Source organism: Lytechinus variegatus, chromosome 3, assembly GCF_018143015.1.
Source record: "Lytechinus variegatus isolate NC3 chromosome 3, Lvar_3.0, whole genome shotgun sequence".
Lineage (NCBI taxonomy): Eukaryota > Metazoa > Echinodermata > Echinoidea > Temnopleuroida > Toxopneustidae > Lytechinus > Lytechinus variegatus.
The window spans coordinates 28,508,847-28,527,318 of NC_054742.1; the positions used below are offsets into that span (position 1 = coordinate 28,508,847).

The following is an 18,472-nucleotide window of genomic DNA, read 5'->3' on the forward strand; positions in this document are numbered from 1 at the left end:
TTGCAGTGTGGTGAAAATAACTAACAAGCACTTCAATGCCCAGTCACACAGATAAAGCAACCCCAAATCTATCGATAGAAATAAAGCATAGCTTTGGTAGGTCTTGAGTCACTTTCGTAGGTCTGACTGTAGCATACTGTTGGAAATCTGTATTTTCAATTTGTCACTATTTTTGGTCTCAGGTTTTTATTTATTTTTTTTCTCAGCTGTGGTCCATCTTCGATTCACTTCCATTCCGTTCAATGATTAGATAGCTGTAATGACATGATGTTGTAAAGCACTATGCTGCTGTAATTCGATCAACGGGTTCGATTCGTGTGTGCCTCCACCGCCACCGCCGCCACCGCCCACATAGGCATGGTGGATAGCGTTGGGTTTGTGTATCAGCTCGGTGGCGCCACTGCCTGCGATCGTGCAATGGTCGCCACCTTTCGACTCTAGATGGTGGTGGTGATGATGCTGTCCGGAGGGATGGTGCGTCTGATGTTTCCTCTCGTTATCCTCCCTTGCCCGCATCTTCTTCAGTTTCATCCTCCTGTTCTGAAACCAGATCTTGACCTGTCTCTCGGTGAGGCTCAGTGCTCTTGAGATGTGGGAACGTCGGTCCCGTGTGAGGTACATGTTGTAGAGGAACTCCTTCTCCAACTCGAAGGTCTGGAACTTTGTATAGGGTTTTCGTTTCTTACGTGTTCGGACGTTGGGTGGTGGCGCCATCCAGGTGTAGCTGGCGGATACAGTCTGGTGACCCACGCTCTGATCTAAAGTTTATCAATCAAACAAACAAGAAGGATAATCAATTAATTACATATGTTTGATGACATTTTAGGGTATATAATATGGTACCTTAATAGATAATCATATTTATTGATCATTATTACTTGCATCCAACTTTTCAATAACAATGTGTTAGACTGCACTCTTAAAAAAGGTATTTATGTTTGCTCTCACATAAAATCACCATTTATCTATTTGTTTATTTATTCATTTGTTTGTTTGTATTTTTATTTTATACTACAGGGTAGGCCTGTTCAAGACTGTGTGTATTCTACACAAAGACATTTTCCATACTGGAAATCACTAATTAATAAAACATATTCTGTGAGTAATGAGTAGTTTTAGGTGCAAATAAAAGACAGGTGTGCTTGGTAGTTAAGGCCTTCCTAAGTGACTATATAATTCAAAAATTTGAATTCAGATGAACTGAACGAAAAATTGAATATCATAAAATTCAATCTTATTATTGTGGAAAGGATGCACCTCTTTGGAAATGTGCCATTTTTGTACTTTCCGATAACTAAATACGATTCTAGGACATCTACCCCCTGGACATCTACCCCCCGGACATCCACCCCCGGACATCTACCCCCCGGACATCCACCCCCTTAGGACAAGTACCCCTAGGACAAGTACCCTCTAGGACATCCACCCCCCGACATCTACCCCCCGGACATCTACCCCCCGGACATCTACCCCCTGGACATCCACCCCCCGGACATCCACCCCCTTAGGACAAGTACCCCCTAGGAAATCTACCCCCCGGACATCTACCCCCTCATCTTTAAATTGATTTTGAATTGATAAGATATATATTTTTGCTCGTCTGTGAGCGATCATAACGAACGAGCAATTTTGACAAAAAAATGACAGGGGGTAGATGTCCGGGGGGTGGATGTCTCTGGGGTAGATGTCCGGGGGGTAGATGTCCTAGAGGGTACTTGTCCTAAGGGGGTGGATGTCCGGGGGGTGGATGTCCGGGGGTAGATGTCCGGGGGGTGGATGTCCGGGGGGTGGATGTCCGGGGGTGGATGTCCGGGGGTAGATGTCCGGGGGGTGGATGTCCGGGGGGTGGATGTCCTAGAGGGTACTTGTCCTAGGGGGTACTTGTCCTAAGGGGGTGGATGTCCGGGGGTGGAAGTCCGGGGGGTGGATGTCCGGGGGGTAGATGTCCAGGGGGTAGATGTCCGGATACGACTAAATACATGTAGGTAAGATGGGTCTTGAAATTATTTAATTTAGTGAGAAAAATGAAAACATTACTACGGTAATTCAGTCTCATTAATGGACAAATTGAAAATTTCATAAAGGATCATCACTTAATAGTCTTTACAATGTTGAAATATCGGATGATCAGGATTTTTTTTGTTGCTTTTGTTTTTTATTGGTTAGTGTAGTTCAATATTATCCCCGTTTTCTAAACTTTACCAGTCGTGAACGATGAAAAACGGGCTGGAAGTGGGCAAGGGGTATTTGACCAAAGTGCCTGGAATGAAGTACTATATTTGGCTATGAATAATGTAATTTTTTTACATTACTTTGTCCAATGTATCGACCTAAAAGAAACCCATACATTTTTAAGCTTCAACGATTAAGTTTATAAAATCATCAATAAATTGATAGTTTACCGAAAAGCTCCCTGTCATGTAAGCCGCAGACTGACACGTGAGTTCTTCCACCTAAACAAATTTTGTCACCAACGCTTACAAAGGAAGTCAGATAAAAGCTACATTGACAAGTTTTGATCACCATTTATATTTTTGATTAACCTGCAATGAAACCAGACGTCGGTGTATATTACAAAGGGAATTGGACCGTGCAATTTGGGGAAATTTAATAGGTCAACCACCTTATTTGTCAAATCCGTTCTCTCAGGTCAATCGACCCCAAGTCGTCCAATTAACGCAGAAAATAGAAGCATGAAATTATATGTCACGATTAATTATCCACCATGGTCGTCAGTGAAAGGATGGGGATGATGTCAACAATGATTAGTGATGAAACTGTTCAGGAGTTTTACCCGACATTAGGGGTAATGCGACACCCCTCTTATTCAAACTGGGATTCATCTTGACACCTCTCCTGAGACCACTCCCTTGAGATTGAAGGGTACAGGCTACCGGAGATGTGGATGTCTGACCAATCCACCGACCGATGAAGCAACAATTTCATTGAAAACATTAAACTGCCTGCAAGCCACATCACATGCTAGGGGATTCCCCATGAAAATACGTGTATGCTGCAGACAGCCGATTTCCATTACCTGTGATTTGCAGACATTACTTAATTAGGAGAAGGTTAAGAGCAAGTGGTCGAAAATGACCTTTCTTACTTTAATATAATTTATGATACGATATTGAGGAGTGGGGTGCGAGTAAGCCCTACTATTCCAAAGGGTTACCTCATCCACCTGCTTGTGTAGGATATACACACGTTTATGTGTGTTGTTACACAATTGAAGCACTCTTTTTTTTACTTTTAGTCAAACTTAGTAATTTTTGGCAGATTTGAAAAATTAGAATTGACTTAAAAACTCTGAAAAAATATGATTAAAACTTTGATGTGGAATGCCTCTAACCAAAGATAATCAATTTGTTTGTATTTATCCACCAAGTGCCATTTTTTGCCAGTATTATAACTATGTGTGTTTTTCGCAAAATTATAATACCATTACAACAGAATATTTTTTTAGTGAAGATTTGATTAAAATTATTTGTCTCAAGGCTGTAATACAAATCAAAACTAATTTTTCGATTAATAACACAACATAATAATATATGTGATAAAACACGTGAGACGACTTGAGAAACGACAAAATTGCCAAAAACTCATCGCATTTTTGACTTATTGGATTAAATCAAATTCAAATAAATATTTAATGACTTTAAATCCCATGAAAATTAAACGCTACAAGCATCTCACTATATAATCTCTTCATTCGTTTCCATCTAATTGAAACCATCATAAGTCTCTACCAACAAACTAGGCTCAATAATTAAAGAGTGAATGTATGTGTACAAATGCAGTGATCTCTATGATTCGGTTTTGAACAAAGTGTGCTACCTAAATCATGTCATCTGATATTTCCTGTATAGTTTCAGCTTTTGCAATTGATGACAAGTTTTATGAAACAGTGTCCAGTTTTGTGACACTAAAATGATGTCCACATGTCTTATCTATGCCCTATCTGGTATAGCCAAAGCATTACACATTTTGTTCATCACATCATGTCACAATGATAACTCAGGTGACGCTGGAGTGATCATGCATCGTAAAATAATATTACAATAATCATAAACGTGTCATGATTTTTGTACCATGCTCCAAATATAGGGGGAGGGGTCATTAATTGTATATAGGTTGTTTGATTAGATCAGTATCAGATGTAATCGTCGCGATCATCTGATCACAGTGTAATGATTCTACATATATACAGCTTTTTAATATGTATTATCACTATAATAGGTTTATTAATAATTATGATAGCAGAAAATCAAGTTTCATAAGGGACTGTTTAAGGAGTTTTAATTCCTAGGCCTAGCCCTCCAAGTTAAAAAAATGAGGGGGAAATTGCATAAGAAGCAAAACAATTAAATACACATCATTAAAAACTGATTTAAGATAAGAATAATATGAAATTTTTAATAATTATGATTTCATAAAAAAATTATGCATGTACTCCGTCATTTACATATTCCCCATAATGAAGCTAAACTCCAAAATGTCATATCTGTTTTATTTTGTCATATCTGTTTTATGTTATAATTGCTCAGCTCTAAATACCACACACTTACCCTGGGTTCAACACTATACCTTATGCTTTACCATGGAGCTACTAGCTCCATGCCTTAAAGCTTGTGTATAGTTTTGGTAAATCCACCAAAATGCACCTATCACTATTCCAATTCATTGCTAGCTAATATGAATGGATATGCCCTATAACAGTTATGATGTGGAGGATATGAAATGAAAATGTGTTTTACAGGATAAATTTTGCGATTTTACATGGAAATTTAACTTGATCGGGTCACCCGATCAAATTAAAATATCTGTGTGTTTTTGTCTTTCAATGAAATCCTATTCCAAATCATGGAATGGGCTGAAACTTTCAAGATATGTTCTTTCTCGCCGAGAAAGGGCGCTATATATCCAAAATTTGAATATTTGAAATTTTCTCAGAGAAGTGCAGTTGGAAAAATATTTCACGGTCTCTACGCTTCAGTAAGACTGTCATATTAGATGATATTCGATTATCAATCACATTATTGATCCTTTACCAAAGCTATACACAGGCTTTAACCTAGCATAAAATCACATTGCAACCCTAAACCTACATCCGAGACGAAATCAAGCCCGGAGCAATATTGTCGCAGGGGCAAATGTCGTGTCACCTATTTTACAGCCGTTAATTCATGAGCTACTTTATGATCATTTCTTAAAAAGAAAGAATTATTTGATAATTAATATGATGAATACAAAAGAATTAATGAGTATATTGCACAATCGATTTTCTCATGCCATTGTTCCCAGTTTGATAAAAAAAAGACACAAGAGTAATTTCTGTCGTCTATGTAAGGTCAGCCCTAAGCCTGATTAACTCATATACCAGCTTGGCGCTATACCAGCTAATAGCTGATTCTTCGATTATTTCTCCATGATTATGCGTATATCGGCCTACTCATGGATATCTATATTTGTTTTGAAAACAACCTGTTAAGTATGGGATGAGGCTTAAATTATAGAATACATTACTTAACAATACATGTACAATACATAATTATACATATGTGCAATGATGAGCCGTTGAAAGAATAATTTTATCAACATTCCGACAGAGGGCGCTAAATCTAATAAAAGAATCATATCTTCTTAAAGAACCATTAAAAAATGATATGTTAGTAATACAGGAGAATCCTGTATTGCAGGGGTTCTCAAACTTTTTTCTTTGAAGGGCCAGATGAGACTCCAAGTAAACCTAAAAGGGCCAGGGTGAAGTGGAAAAAATATGCGCGAAGCGCAAAGATCCTTGCGGTCGGGGTCCTAGATGCTCTCTTGTGAAATCTGGCCCTTATTTTGGGACCATTTAATCCAACTAATTTATAAAAGTTTCATATAGTAACGCAGGCAAAATTGGAAAAGCTTTCGAAACACAGCGGAAGTCAATATTAATGATTACAAAATTGTAGTACTTTGTTAAAAATGCATCTAAAAATTATCATATGATTGTGATTTTTTTGCGTGGCCAGCCCCCACCCCAACTTTGAAACCGTTCCGCGGCCCCCGTCAAGGTAACTCGGTATGAGTCAGTTCTTTCAAAATGTACATTGTGGAAAATGCACTTTCGCACAGCTGTATGTAGATCCAAACATGGTGAGAACAGCGCCGATCGAACAGACAGAAAAGACTCCACTAAACTTTGTTTAAAAGTCAATGGCTGCCATTACTTTTATTAGGTCTACATGGATACACAATGTAATCATATTGAGCTATGTTTCTTAATGTGACTTAAAAGTGATTAAAAACAAAACCAGCAGAGTCTCGCGGGCCGTAGTTTAAGAACCCCTGCTGTATTGAATAAAAAGAAAATTAAAAAGAGGAAGGATTCCCTAATCCTTTTTTTTTAGTCCATAAGTGCAGTTCATAGAATAAAATTATAGGCAATGAACCGGGTTTGCAAAGTCTACGGTCACCTACCCCAATTATAGGAATATAGGAATCACGAGAGTAAACTTAGAAAAGCAGGGATTGGATGCTCATCATAGATTTGCAGTTTTTAAATGATATATCATTCTAAAAATGCACTAAAATACCGCTTCAGTATGCAAGTCGTTTAGCATATTATGCATGCATATACCACAATGAAATCTAACATTTCTGTGGCCAGTTACAAAAACTTAAAAAACTCTAACACAACGTGATTTTCAGTCACTCTTTGATCATGATTTGAAAGTTAGAAAAATCATTGAAATCAGGCATAGTGTTTCTCGAAAATCGCATATACTGTACAGACGGTTTGATATCTCGGACTACCAAGATAGCCTTTGGTATTGATTAATAATAACAACAACAATAATAATAATGACAATAAGGATAATGATAATAATAATAATAATGATAGTAGTAGTAATAATAATAACAGTAATAATAGTAATAATAATAATGATATAGCTTTTTTTAAATAGCAATTATATTATGTACCGATATGTTAATCGCGTTATACACTGTGAAAAAATTGGGCAATATTTTACCCAATATTTTGCCCAACGTTGGGCCGATAGTCAACCCTACCAACTACTGGGCAATATTTTACCCAACGTTGTTGGGGCATTAATGTGCCCAACTGTTGGGTAATATTTTGAACTACATTTTGGGGACATTAATTTGCCCAACTTTTTAATAAAGTTATTAACCCAACATCTGGGCAAGGCCTACACTCACTTCGTGTACCTGGTCCGTGTCGATCCGGAGACCTTATCCGAAAGTGCTTTGCATGCACAATAACGCTGCATACAAGTGCAAGTGCATATCTCAAGTGAGTGAAGCAAAAACAAAACAGCGTCAGATATATGTCATGACTTGTATGTAGGCCTATTCTGACAAATTCCTTACAAATTATGCTTAACGTAAAGTCCAAAATAAAAAAAATTAAAAAAACGTTTAAGCAACTCATCTATGAAAGATTCAGCGAGGCTCCCCAGCCCCCAGTCATCTAGAAGCTCCTCCATATCTTATCGACCGTGTGTAGCATGCTGCAAGCGCAACTCGTGATCGTAAAGTTTCGCAACATTTACCACTCAGCAGGGCAATTACTAGCCCAACAATTGGACATCTGTATTTTGGCAGCGGCAGAGTAAAAATTTGCCTAAGTATTGGGCACATAATGCCCAACAAAACAATAACCAACGTATATATTACCCAACAAAACAATGACCAACGTAAATCTACTCTTTTTTTTCACGGTGTAGGTAATTATACCGGTCGTCCAATTTGCACTATACTAAATCAAGTAGTTTTCCGAAACTATCTTAAGACAAAATAGCTAGAAGTGTCATTGGGTAGTAATTTGAGTTTCTCTTCGTATATAGGGTTGTGTGCTCGAATCCCACCGCTTTGACAAGACGCTCTTTCCACTGCATTCTTTATCTGTCCAGTAGATTTTGATTTTGCGTGATAAGACAGACTAATTGTGTTAATATCTCACCCGTCGAACGTCTATGTCCGTCACCACTGCCATAGATCTCTAACATTGGGGGAAATTGGAATTACCAATGTTTAAACAATGCCAATTTCTTTAATCCGAATATAAATTTAATGACTTTCTGTGCAATTTAGGTAATACCCTTATATCCTTAGATCAAAACCGAAACACGGTGCATAAAAATGCAGTAAAGTAAATAATAAAAAATCTTTCCACGTCTAAAATGTCATTCTATTCTGTCATGTTTCAAGGTTTTGCACATTTTCAATGAACATTAACTGTCATCATCTAAGCTGCTTTCCCAATAAATTGAAAGTGTGTATGATGGATATTCCTTTCCCACTGAGTGGCATGATAAACTTTCCCCTCTATACCAACTCCACAAGGTGCTGTTGCTTGGGTTAAACAGGTGTAGAATTAGGGTACTTCTGCTGAGCCCCTTTACTTCACACAAGGGTAAATGATGTTGTGATATTAAAGGACAAGTCCATCCCAACAAAAAACTTGATTTGAGTAAAAAGAGAAAAAAAAGTTATGACATTTTAAAGTTTCGCTTCATTACACAAAACAGTTATATGCACATCTCGGTCGGTATGCAAATGAGGATCTGATGACACCACTCACTATTTCTTTTGTATTTTATTTTATGAAATATGAAATATTTATATTTTCTCATCATTGTCATGTGAAATGAAGTTTCATTCCTCCCTTGTCAAATTCGTAAAAATTGAAATATTGTATAATTAAAAAAATAAAATATAAAAGAAATAGTGAGTAAGTTACATCATCGACTCTCTCATTTGCATACTTACTGGCTCGTTCATATAACTATTTTGTTAAAAATAAGCGAAACTTTGAAATGTCATAACTTTCTTTTTTTTACATCCGATTTTGATGAAATTTTCAGCATTGTGCTTGTTTGATTTTTCTCTATTGATTCAATACAACATTTTTCTGAGGTGGACTTGACCTTTAAATAAAATCCCACCTCGGTACCACTGTTACACCAACGAAATCGACTCTATTTAACAAAAGAGAGCACACCTAGTTACCAAGAATGCAGCATTTTCATTTATTTGAATGCAGGATGCATTGCCGATTAAATGCCTTGCTCACAGGCATAGGGGAAGGCGGGGTAAGTTGTGACAGTTTTTGCTTTTTGCATGTTAGAATTGATATGATTAATAATCTTGTCGAAATAAGTACCTTGCCTTGAAATTTAATTCTTCTGAAATATTTTCCACCTATATATAACTTTCTATCCCCACACTGAAAGTCATCGTGACCTTTGAAAAAAACGATGTCAAATGGCTCAACTTGCCCCATATATGGGGTAAGTTTGAGCCACCTTCTGGGGTAAGTTGAGCCACAAAAATTATTTACAAAATGTATGGGGGAGAACCAGCATGTCAATTTTTTGTTTAAAGACTTTTCACTTGCTAATTCTCTATCAATACTAACATCCTGTAAAAGGAAAAGAGCAGTCATGTAAATTTGCTTCTTTCAGCCTGCATTTCAATCAATTTTTATGATTTGTTTGTTTTTTAATATACATTACCATAGGAATTACCATGGCTCAACTTGCCCCATGCTGTTTGGCTCAACTTACCCCAGTCCGAACTTAGTGCAATAATTTTGTATCCACACATTTATTATGCATCCATCATATAAAAGGTTGTGACAAGAATGAAGATCCATACCTGGACTAATAATGTTGTTATCATGTCTTTATTATATTTAAAGACGTGTGTGTTTATAAAGCACTTATCTATTTCACACTCTTTTTTACTTTTTTGGCTGAAATTCATATTTTTCCCTCTAAAAAACTACTTTTTGTTTCAAAGTTGGAAACAATGTGGTGGGGTTAGGGGTTATGCTATGGGTCATCAATACATGCCACCACCACAATGTCTGACTCATTCATTATTTGCCTGGGGCTGGTGGCTCAACTTGCCCCTATGCTCAACTTACACCGCCTTCCCCTATAGGTGCCGTGGCCGGGGATCGAACCTCGGACTTCCCACATTAGAGTCAGTCGCCAACTCGGCCACGGCATCTCGACTTTAGACCGACGACAGCTATCTTCTTATTTCCGATGACATGCAATCGGTCTAGAGTCGGTTTTATTGGTGTAACTGGAGCAAGACTACTAACTCCGATGAGTTAGTATAACTCCAATGAGCATGATAAGACAAAGATATAGCATCATCAAACAGGGATGGGTACACCGCCCTATCTTTTTCTTATTGTCCGTTATCACAACATCGATCAGTTATTAGTCTACAAGCACATACCCCGATTGAAACTTTGATCAACAAATGGGTCTCCGCGCAAAGACCAGCACATACAAAACTAGCTGTCGGTACACAATGAATGATAGGCTGCACATTCAGACCCATAACTCGAGTGAAGGGTTTACACGGCAGACTAATTAGTTATTATCATGGTGTACCTATTCATTTTCATTTTTACTGATTCGTTTTTCTCTTGAAGGTTGGTAGCAACTCACATGCCTTCCGTGTTTTGGTACGCAAGTTCGTAACCTTTATTTGCACTTGTACTAATATCTATGTCAATATGTAGGCCTATATGCAGTTCCGTTTCCTCCATTTGCTGATTTGCGAACTCTTCATTCCTCAGAGTTACATTATCCATGTCAACCTATCTATTTAAAAGTAAATTTACCTTGTCATAAATATCAAATGAATATATGATATTTATTCCATACCATAAAAATGAACACATGATATACAATTATCGGAGGGGTAATAAAAAATAGTTCTCTTCAGAATTGATAACAGTGTCCCATTCGATAGCATCTCGAACATGCAGAATGGAAAAAATTCACGACCATAATAAATGTTGAACAATAATTATCAATCTAAAAGTTTCTTGTGCCATGAGTGGGGGAATGGTGTATGAGCGATGATAATTTTCACTTTTGTTCAAGATAAGAATATGAAATAACTGATTTACATTCATTGGTCTTTTCCTAAATAATTTTAGCGAATTAACGACCCTTTAAACTATTTTATTTTTTCAAACTACATATACTATTCGAATGCTATTTCATTATCTATGAATATTTATTTCACCTTGCGGATATCAATTATGACAGTCATAACAGTACTTAACCATCTTAGATGATATAGGATGCTTTAATACAACTTTTCTTGATAGTAGCCCAACTTCAAAAGTTGATGTATCATTTTTGTTTTATTAGTCAATGCAATGATTGATAGCCCTATGTCCCAATTTATGAGTCCAGATCTCAGAACGAATGGTTCGTTAATTTCATTATTCAATCTGTGTGAATTCAATCTGTCATGAGAGTCATCTAACCATTTAGACATATTCAATTTGATATGAATATGATTTGAATGATGGTAGAGACATTATGATTTTAAGTTTCCATAATTGGAAGTTTATCTTGTCAATTATTTAATGGACACGAGTGAATAGACAACAAAACTATTATCTGAACACAGCTAACTGTAAAACAATTTTTGATATTCTTCATCTGTTCATAGTCCATTTCGTCAAAAAGTATAGTTTAGTGAAACATACGGACAAAGCCAAATCATGTGGTATTAATGATATCAGATCTTTCTCAGAACTAATATAATTTTCATCATGCTCTATCACTTGACACTTACCAAATCAACAGCAATCCAAAATATAAAAACGTTTTCCAAACCCTCCGAGTTTTAAGTTTGGGTTAATTCACCAAAAAGTGTGTGGTCATTACATTGGTATTCGACGTTTCAAAAGAAAAATAGACCCCTTACATGTAAATTCGATTATCAGTGTTCAAATGGCCACTTTTTAAGGAATACAACCCATGATAAAGTTTAAATGATGCTAAAATTCGTTAATGAATATTATCATTTTCATTTTAGATGTTGAAATAACCCTTATATGTACCGTTTCGTTAATTTCTAAGCAGTATTTTTCTCAAACCTAATATTTATTCATTTTATTCGCAAAGGAATTGTTGAGCAACTTGTAACAGACGATTTGGTACAACATTACAATGTCATTATAAAATTGTACATAATTTCTAGAGCTTGCACTAGAATGACCAATATTTAATCCTCGTCATGTAAATTAAAAAAGAAATACTTGCGTTTATATCGTAAAATATATGTTTCGGGGGAAAATTACAACCAATATAACAGTTTAGGATAAACTTGTAATGAAACGACCTATTGTCATGATTGTGTTTAATAAGTTAAATCAGAATATTAACATGATCAGAATACACACAATTTGTGTCAATGCATCTTTACCAAAGCAGACTTTGTAGATTAACAGGGGGGGAGGGTATCATGAAACGTTTTGTCAGTGATTTTATCTGATTGATTGTTTCTCAGTCGGTTGTCCTTCTGAAATGAAAATAAAAATCACACACTTGAGCTTCTTGTTTTGGAGGTTGGTAGGAAATTCTCCAACAGCAGAGCACGGGATTGGAGTAGCCCCCCCCCTCCCCTGTTCCCCGTTTGACTGAGAGTCCCCAGTACCTGGCTATCAAGGGGGTGTTAAGTTACATATATTGTCATTGGTGTATACTCCGCTGGTTTGATGCTTTCTTTTTTCTTTTGCATTATAAAGTTTACGTGTTTTTAGAAAATTGCCATTTGAATACCGAGAGCATGGTGAAGGGGGACAAACCTTACCGGCACCATGAGCAATAGTGTCTTTGTCTTTAGCATGCCCCGTCATTTCCATTAAGTTTCTACACTCTAATACCATTGTTTATTTTGTTTTAATTGTGATATCAAACAATATTGTCATCCATAGTGCATCTGCCCTCTAATGGTTTCCTGTATTATAATACATTAATGTACTAGGGAAATATCTTTAAAAAAATGTCTGTCTGAAAACTAATTAATATTAATCTAAATTTAAGTGAAATAAATCTTTTTAACAGACGTCATTTTCTTATTGTTGTTATTGTCGCTTTCTTAAAAATACACTTCTTGCAGTATTGTAATTTAAAATGCACATTTCTCTTTACTTGATTCGCTTTAAACATGTTAAAACAGGGAAATTATAAACCATCGAACCCCTTGATAATCTTTTCCCGGAAGGGCAAACACTTAAAAAAGCAAATGAATGTTCAGAATATCTTCTGGGCGGAGACATCAAAAGATATTTGCCCAAATACACACAATTCACAACTGGTATAGCTTTCTGTTTGTTTAAATCCCCATTTTATAAATCATTTTCAATTAAAAGAGATCCAACCTCTTTCCGTTTTGGTCTGATCCGATTAGAATCGAGTGATTGATCAAGCAAAGAAGAAATAAGCATGTTTAAATCTCAACAATAACGATTTTGCCATCGTTATTCAATCAATTGTGTCAAAAGTAGGAAGTCAGTGGTATGTTAGTCTTAATAATTAGAAACAACATTATCATCATGAGAAGTTGGTACAGAAAAATCGATAATAATTGTATGTCTTAATGACGAACATCATACTGTGATTGCACCCAAAAGCTGAGCTGATCTGTGATTATCACGACGATGGACAGTATATGTTTAAATGTATACATTGATACTCATGAGTCGGTATTTTTTTCCTTTCTATATAAATGACCGATTCGAATGTAACGCTTCTTGGATAAATGTGGTTATAAGCATTCAAAGGTCAGTTTGCTCAGAGAGTCAAAAAGCACTCCCGAATATTTTAAGCATATTCAAGGGATCAGATAAATATCAAAGAAAATAAATATCCAAAGTCGATAAATATAACACATCACATTCTGATTAAACATGGTCTATTTTAGTAGACGAAGGAATAGTACGCCCCCATGTCAAAAGGATATAAACACATAGCCACATGTTAGGGATAGAACAACATTTAGTCAAAAAATCGGGAAAAGAATAAATAAATCTAAAGAAAGCTAAATTTAAAACAGGTTGCAATTTATTGTCAGATGAAACATGTAAAATGAAAGATTTTCCATATTTCACAGTGCTCTGTGAATAATGAAATCTCAAAACACATGTGCGAATCGATTTCCCTTCAATTTAAAGGGGGTGGGGTATAAAATAAATATTATCAAGAAAAAAAACCTAACCATTCGTTTTATAATGACCTGAAGCAATGGTTGATAGGAAATATCTTTTATCTATGTATTTTTGTAACGAATACAGGACACTCGTTTAATTGTATTTGAAATAAAAATATATTATTGCAGTATTGTGGCCTTTTGCTAAATAATTACTCATACAATTATATTTGAATTGTTAAATTTAACATATCTAACATTGCATCCATTTCATTCCATCGTTTCCCCTTTAATCTGATTTTGGTTTCAATAATCCATTGCTGCTGTTGTAGTTGATTTGTAATGACCAATACTATGCGAGAGAATAATTTGTTCTTTGAATAAAACATGTAGTATGAATTCAAGAAATTTGTTTGCATTGAACCTTAACCAATTTGTTTTTTTAATGTAGGTTAGATCTTACCAAACATGCCAAACATATCTGAGAAACAAAATTTATAAAAAGTAAAGCCATGATCACTTTTGTTACTCCAATCACGTTAGGACACATGCTCCAATACTATATATTCAAAGTACTTTTTTTCTCTCCCTTTCTGATTTGTCTCCCCTTTCTCTCTTTCTCTCCCAGCCCATCTCACCCTCTCTCCCACCTCTTCTCTCTATCATATCTATATCCATATCTAGGGATACTCCGGGCTGAATATATTTATATCTACATAAATAGAGTAAAATTCACAAAGCAAAATGATGAAAATTTCATCAAAATCGGATAACAAGTAACGAAGCTATTGAATGTTAAAAATTTCCATTATTTCGGTGAAATAGTTATAGGCATGTCTTCATGAATATTCATTATGTGGGATGATGGTTTCACATCCTAACTTTCCTTTTTCTTATGTTATTACATGAAATAATAATTGTTTCATTTTTTCATAAATGTGTAGATGATGTGTCTCCATTGTGATGAAATGTGTTGCAGCAAGATATAACAAATGCACTTAATCAGTTGTCAATACAATTGTTTAGTTCTTGGTCGAAAAAAAATTGAATAAACCTAATATCATATTATAACATTCAAAAGAACAAGCGGGGATATGACACCATCAGCCCACATAATGAATATTCATGAAGACATACTTAGAACTGTTTCACCGGAATAATGCAAACTTTTAGAATTCAATAACTTCAATATTTTTTATCTGATTTTGATCAAATTCTCAGCATTTTGCTTTGTGAATTTTTCTCTATTTATTGAGATATAAATATCTTTAGCCCCGAGCATCCCTTTAAAACGTGAAGCCTATGTAATAAATACAGAATAATATCACTCATACCAGTACCTATACCAATTCTTCTCATGATATTATAATAATTATTTACATAGCACTGTATTTCCTCCTCCTCCTCCTCAACCATTCAACAGCCATCTCCTCCCCCAACCTAGCTCTTCAGGGGGACACTGGAAGAGGCTATAGATGCAAGAGATGTGACCCGAAGGACCTACATTTCCTTATTACTAAAGCATACACACGCATGTATCAGGTTCATTATACTCATTAAAAAAGACCAAGTACTGTATATTATGTATGTGTGTAATTGCTGAAGAAAATATCGATGAATCAATATGATCTATTATTTTGTGACAAAAGAGATACAAGAGAGATGTTATTCTGATTAGCAATTCGTTTCATTATATCTCCTTGGGTATGATCCCCTCGTAAGAGAGATTGTCATTAGATGAAACAATCATATATTCTCTAATTTTTGCATTTTCTTTAGAATTTTGCCGAATAGTAAACTTGCATCATAGTGGTGATTGTGTTACACAATTTCATAACAGAAGAATCTGATTTTTTTTTATTGCTAAATTTATGTTTATGATGTGCCCCGCAGTGTCTGACACAAAAAAGTGCCTGAAATGTAAGACAGGTTTATCACACCTGAAACAAAAAACAAATAAATACGTATAAAATTTCATATCCTACACAAGATGGCCCACGATAGGGCATCATCGACGAAGAACACACAGGTGTTCTTCTTGCTGTTTGTTGAGATTTGTGTTTATTATAGTGAGGATTCAAAACATCAAATCTTTAAAAAGAAAATCATAACAAATCAAAATGTTTTTTTTTATTGAATAGTATAAGCAAAATACATGACACCTGAATCCCAATATGAGGTACATCCCTAATGGTGTTTTCATATTTCTTTACTAATTTTGAAATATTTTACAAAGTTCTCGGTGATGTCCTTTTCCTCTGTTATATTCTGCCTTGTAGATTAGTAAGAAAAAGGAATACATGTCAAAACCGTCTAAAACTTCATGTTTACCCATAATATTTTTTTCCCGTTGATGACTGTATACCATCAACAATTGCATTAGGTCTGACAAATTTAGATTGAAGAAAATCATCCATGAAATAGAAATGGTATAGGATGAATATCAAATTGCGTTTAAAAGATAGATATTTCCCTTTACATACTAGAAATGGAGAAAGAAAGTCATCCGAGCGCAACGAGGAAACGAAAATGATGTTAGATGCTAAATCTTAAATGTAATTCACATTTGACTACGTTTTCGTCATTTAATTTAATTAAGAGAAAAATTGAAACTGATTAATAATGAAAAGGAATGCAATAAAACATAAAGGTATAGGCATACAGCCTTCGTTTGTGTTACTAACCTGAGTCGCTATCTGGTCTTGCCGGGTCTTCATCGCCGTTCCCGCAGGCGGGATGAGGGTTACCAGACCCGCTCGAGTATCCGTGTTTTCCATGAGCAGCCAGGACATGGTGACCTAATGATGTCGGTGGACTGTGGTGAACACCCGGCGTGAAAACTTCTTGGTAAAAGAAAGGAAAATGTCCTGCAGGCTTATCACCATGATTAGGAGGAGGTGAGGTCCATGAATGCCCACCAGTGTTGGGACAGTTCGCCGGCGTTACAGCCGCTGTCGACGAGCAGCATCCCGCCGAAATGGACTCCGAGTCGACGACGCCCACTCCTCCTCCGCTGGTACTGCCCGCTGGACTTGGGTAGCCTCTCAAACAGTTTGTGCTGCTGTGGTAAGAAAATCTGCTCATTAAACCAACATAACTACCATCGTGAGAAAGGTTATAACCATTGTTATGACCATTGGCAACCGTGTCATAAAATGTTCCAATGCTATGTGGGAAAGCACGGGGAGCCTGTATACCTTCCATTTGGCAAAAGTAGAAATAATCTATACTCTTTGGCCACCCCTGGTTAATCGTCACTGTCCAAAATCTAAGTAACAATCAAAATCTCCAATACACTTTTATTGAGTTTGTGCTTTGTCTACCATGTTATCGAAAACGTCCGATTTGCTTATGCTTCGGTAATTACACAAAAACCTATATAAGCGTAAAAGAATAGCTCATCTTCGTTGCGTTTATCTATATATTCAGGCAGACGACGTTATTATCGTTTCCCCCAGGACATTGACGATTGTCATAAAGTGCGTCCTCATATGGGTGTAAACGGTAGCTGACAACACACACCTCTTGCGAAGATATTGAATGGAGGGAGGCAGGGTATCAATGCCTTTGGGATCATCTAGTAAAGACAACAGACTAACATGACCTGCGGTAGCAGAAGAGTATCGAGGTAAAAGGTCATCATCTATAAAACCACTTTTATCATTCTTCAAGAGATTTAAAGTTTGACTGTTTCAAGTTATTATAATTCCAGTTTCTAATGATCTTATGATCCGACGGCCTTTGTTCAAGATTGGTAATCATTGGTTAGTCACACGACGAACATTTCCGAATCGATATTGGTGAATGGGACGGTGAAAAGTCAAAACATAACACCACGTGCCAAATTTTGGACCAATCAAAAGCTCCGTTCGTGCGAGAGCCAAAAAAAAACTTATTCAAGGACAGCACGGTTGTAAACGTTTCTTCTTTCTCATCAAGCAATATCTACAAACGATCATCGTGATCATCATCAATTTATAAAAGAGGGTGAGACACTAATACCCGGTGAAGTCTCAAAAAGGTATTTATATTGCTTAAAGGTTGTAAAGGATATGAGCGAGGTAGTAGGATTAGATTGCGTGGATAAATCACGCCCTGTTAGTATACACTTACCTTGATCGAATACATGGCGCTTACGATGAGTTTCAGAGTATGTAACTTTAACAGAGTCACGTGACTGCCAGGGTTCATTCTGTAATGGTGTTGCCAATGAAAAACAGGACCAGAAATTCTTGTCATTCTGTAGAAAATGATATGAGATTGCGGTCCTGTAAATGCTAACAAGACATGTTATTAGATAAACCATTGAAACCTTATATCAAAAGTTCGTGATATCGGAAAACCTATACTTCTTTATCTTGGTGATTACACAACCTTTCTATTCGAGTGTATATGACGTAACTAACTTAGCCAGCTATTTCAATTAAACAATATATTCTTCTGGCAATGATCCCGATTGTGTCTATCCGGCTTTCGTTTAACATCT

The 18,472-nt window shown here is 36.0% G+C and overlaps 1 protein-coding gene across 1 annotated transcript; it reads right to left on the reverse strand.

Moving 5' to 3' along the window:
• Positions 1 to 205: 205 nt before the first annotated feature.
• LOC121410696 (homeobox protein Hox-A10-like) lies at positions 206 to 18,072 on the reverse strand. Its single transcript, XM_041602946.1, has 2 exons — positions 16,671 to 18,072; positions 206 to 758 (listed from the first exon to the last, which is right to left on the reverse strand). Exons 1-2 carry the CDS (start codon positions 17,188 to 17,190, stop codon positions 247 to 249), a joined length of 1,032 nt encoding a protein of 343 aa, XP_041458880.1. The 5' UTR covers positions 17,191 to 18,072; the 3' UTR covers positions 206 to 246.
• Between the last annotated feature and the right edge of the window lie 400 nt (positions 18,073 to 18,472).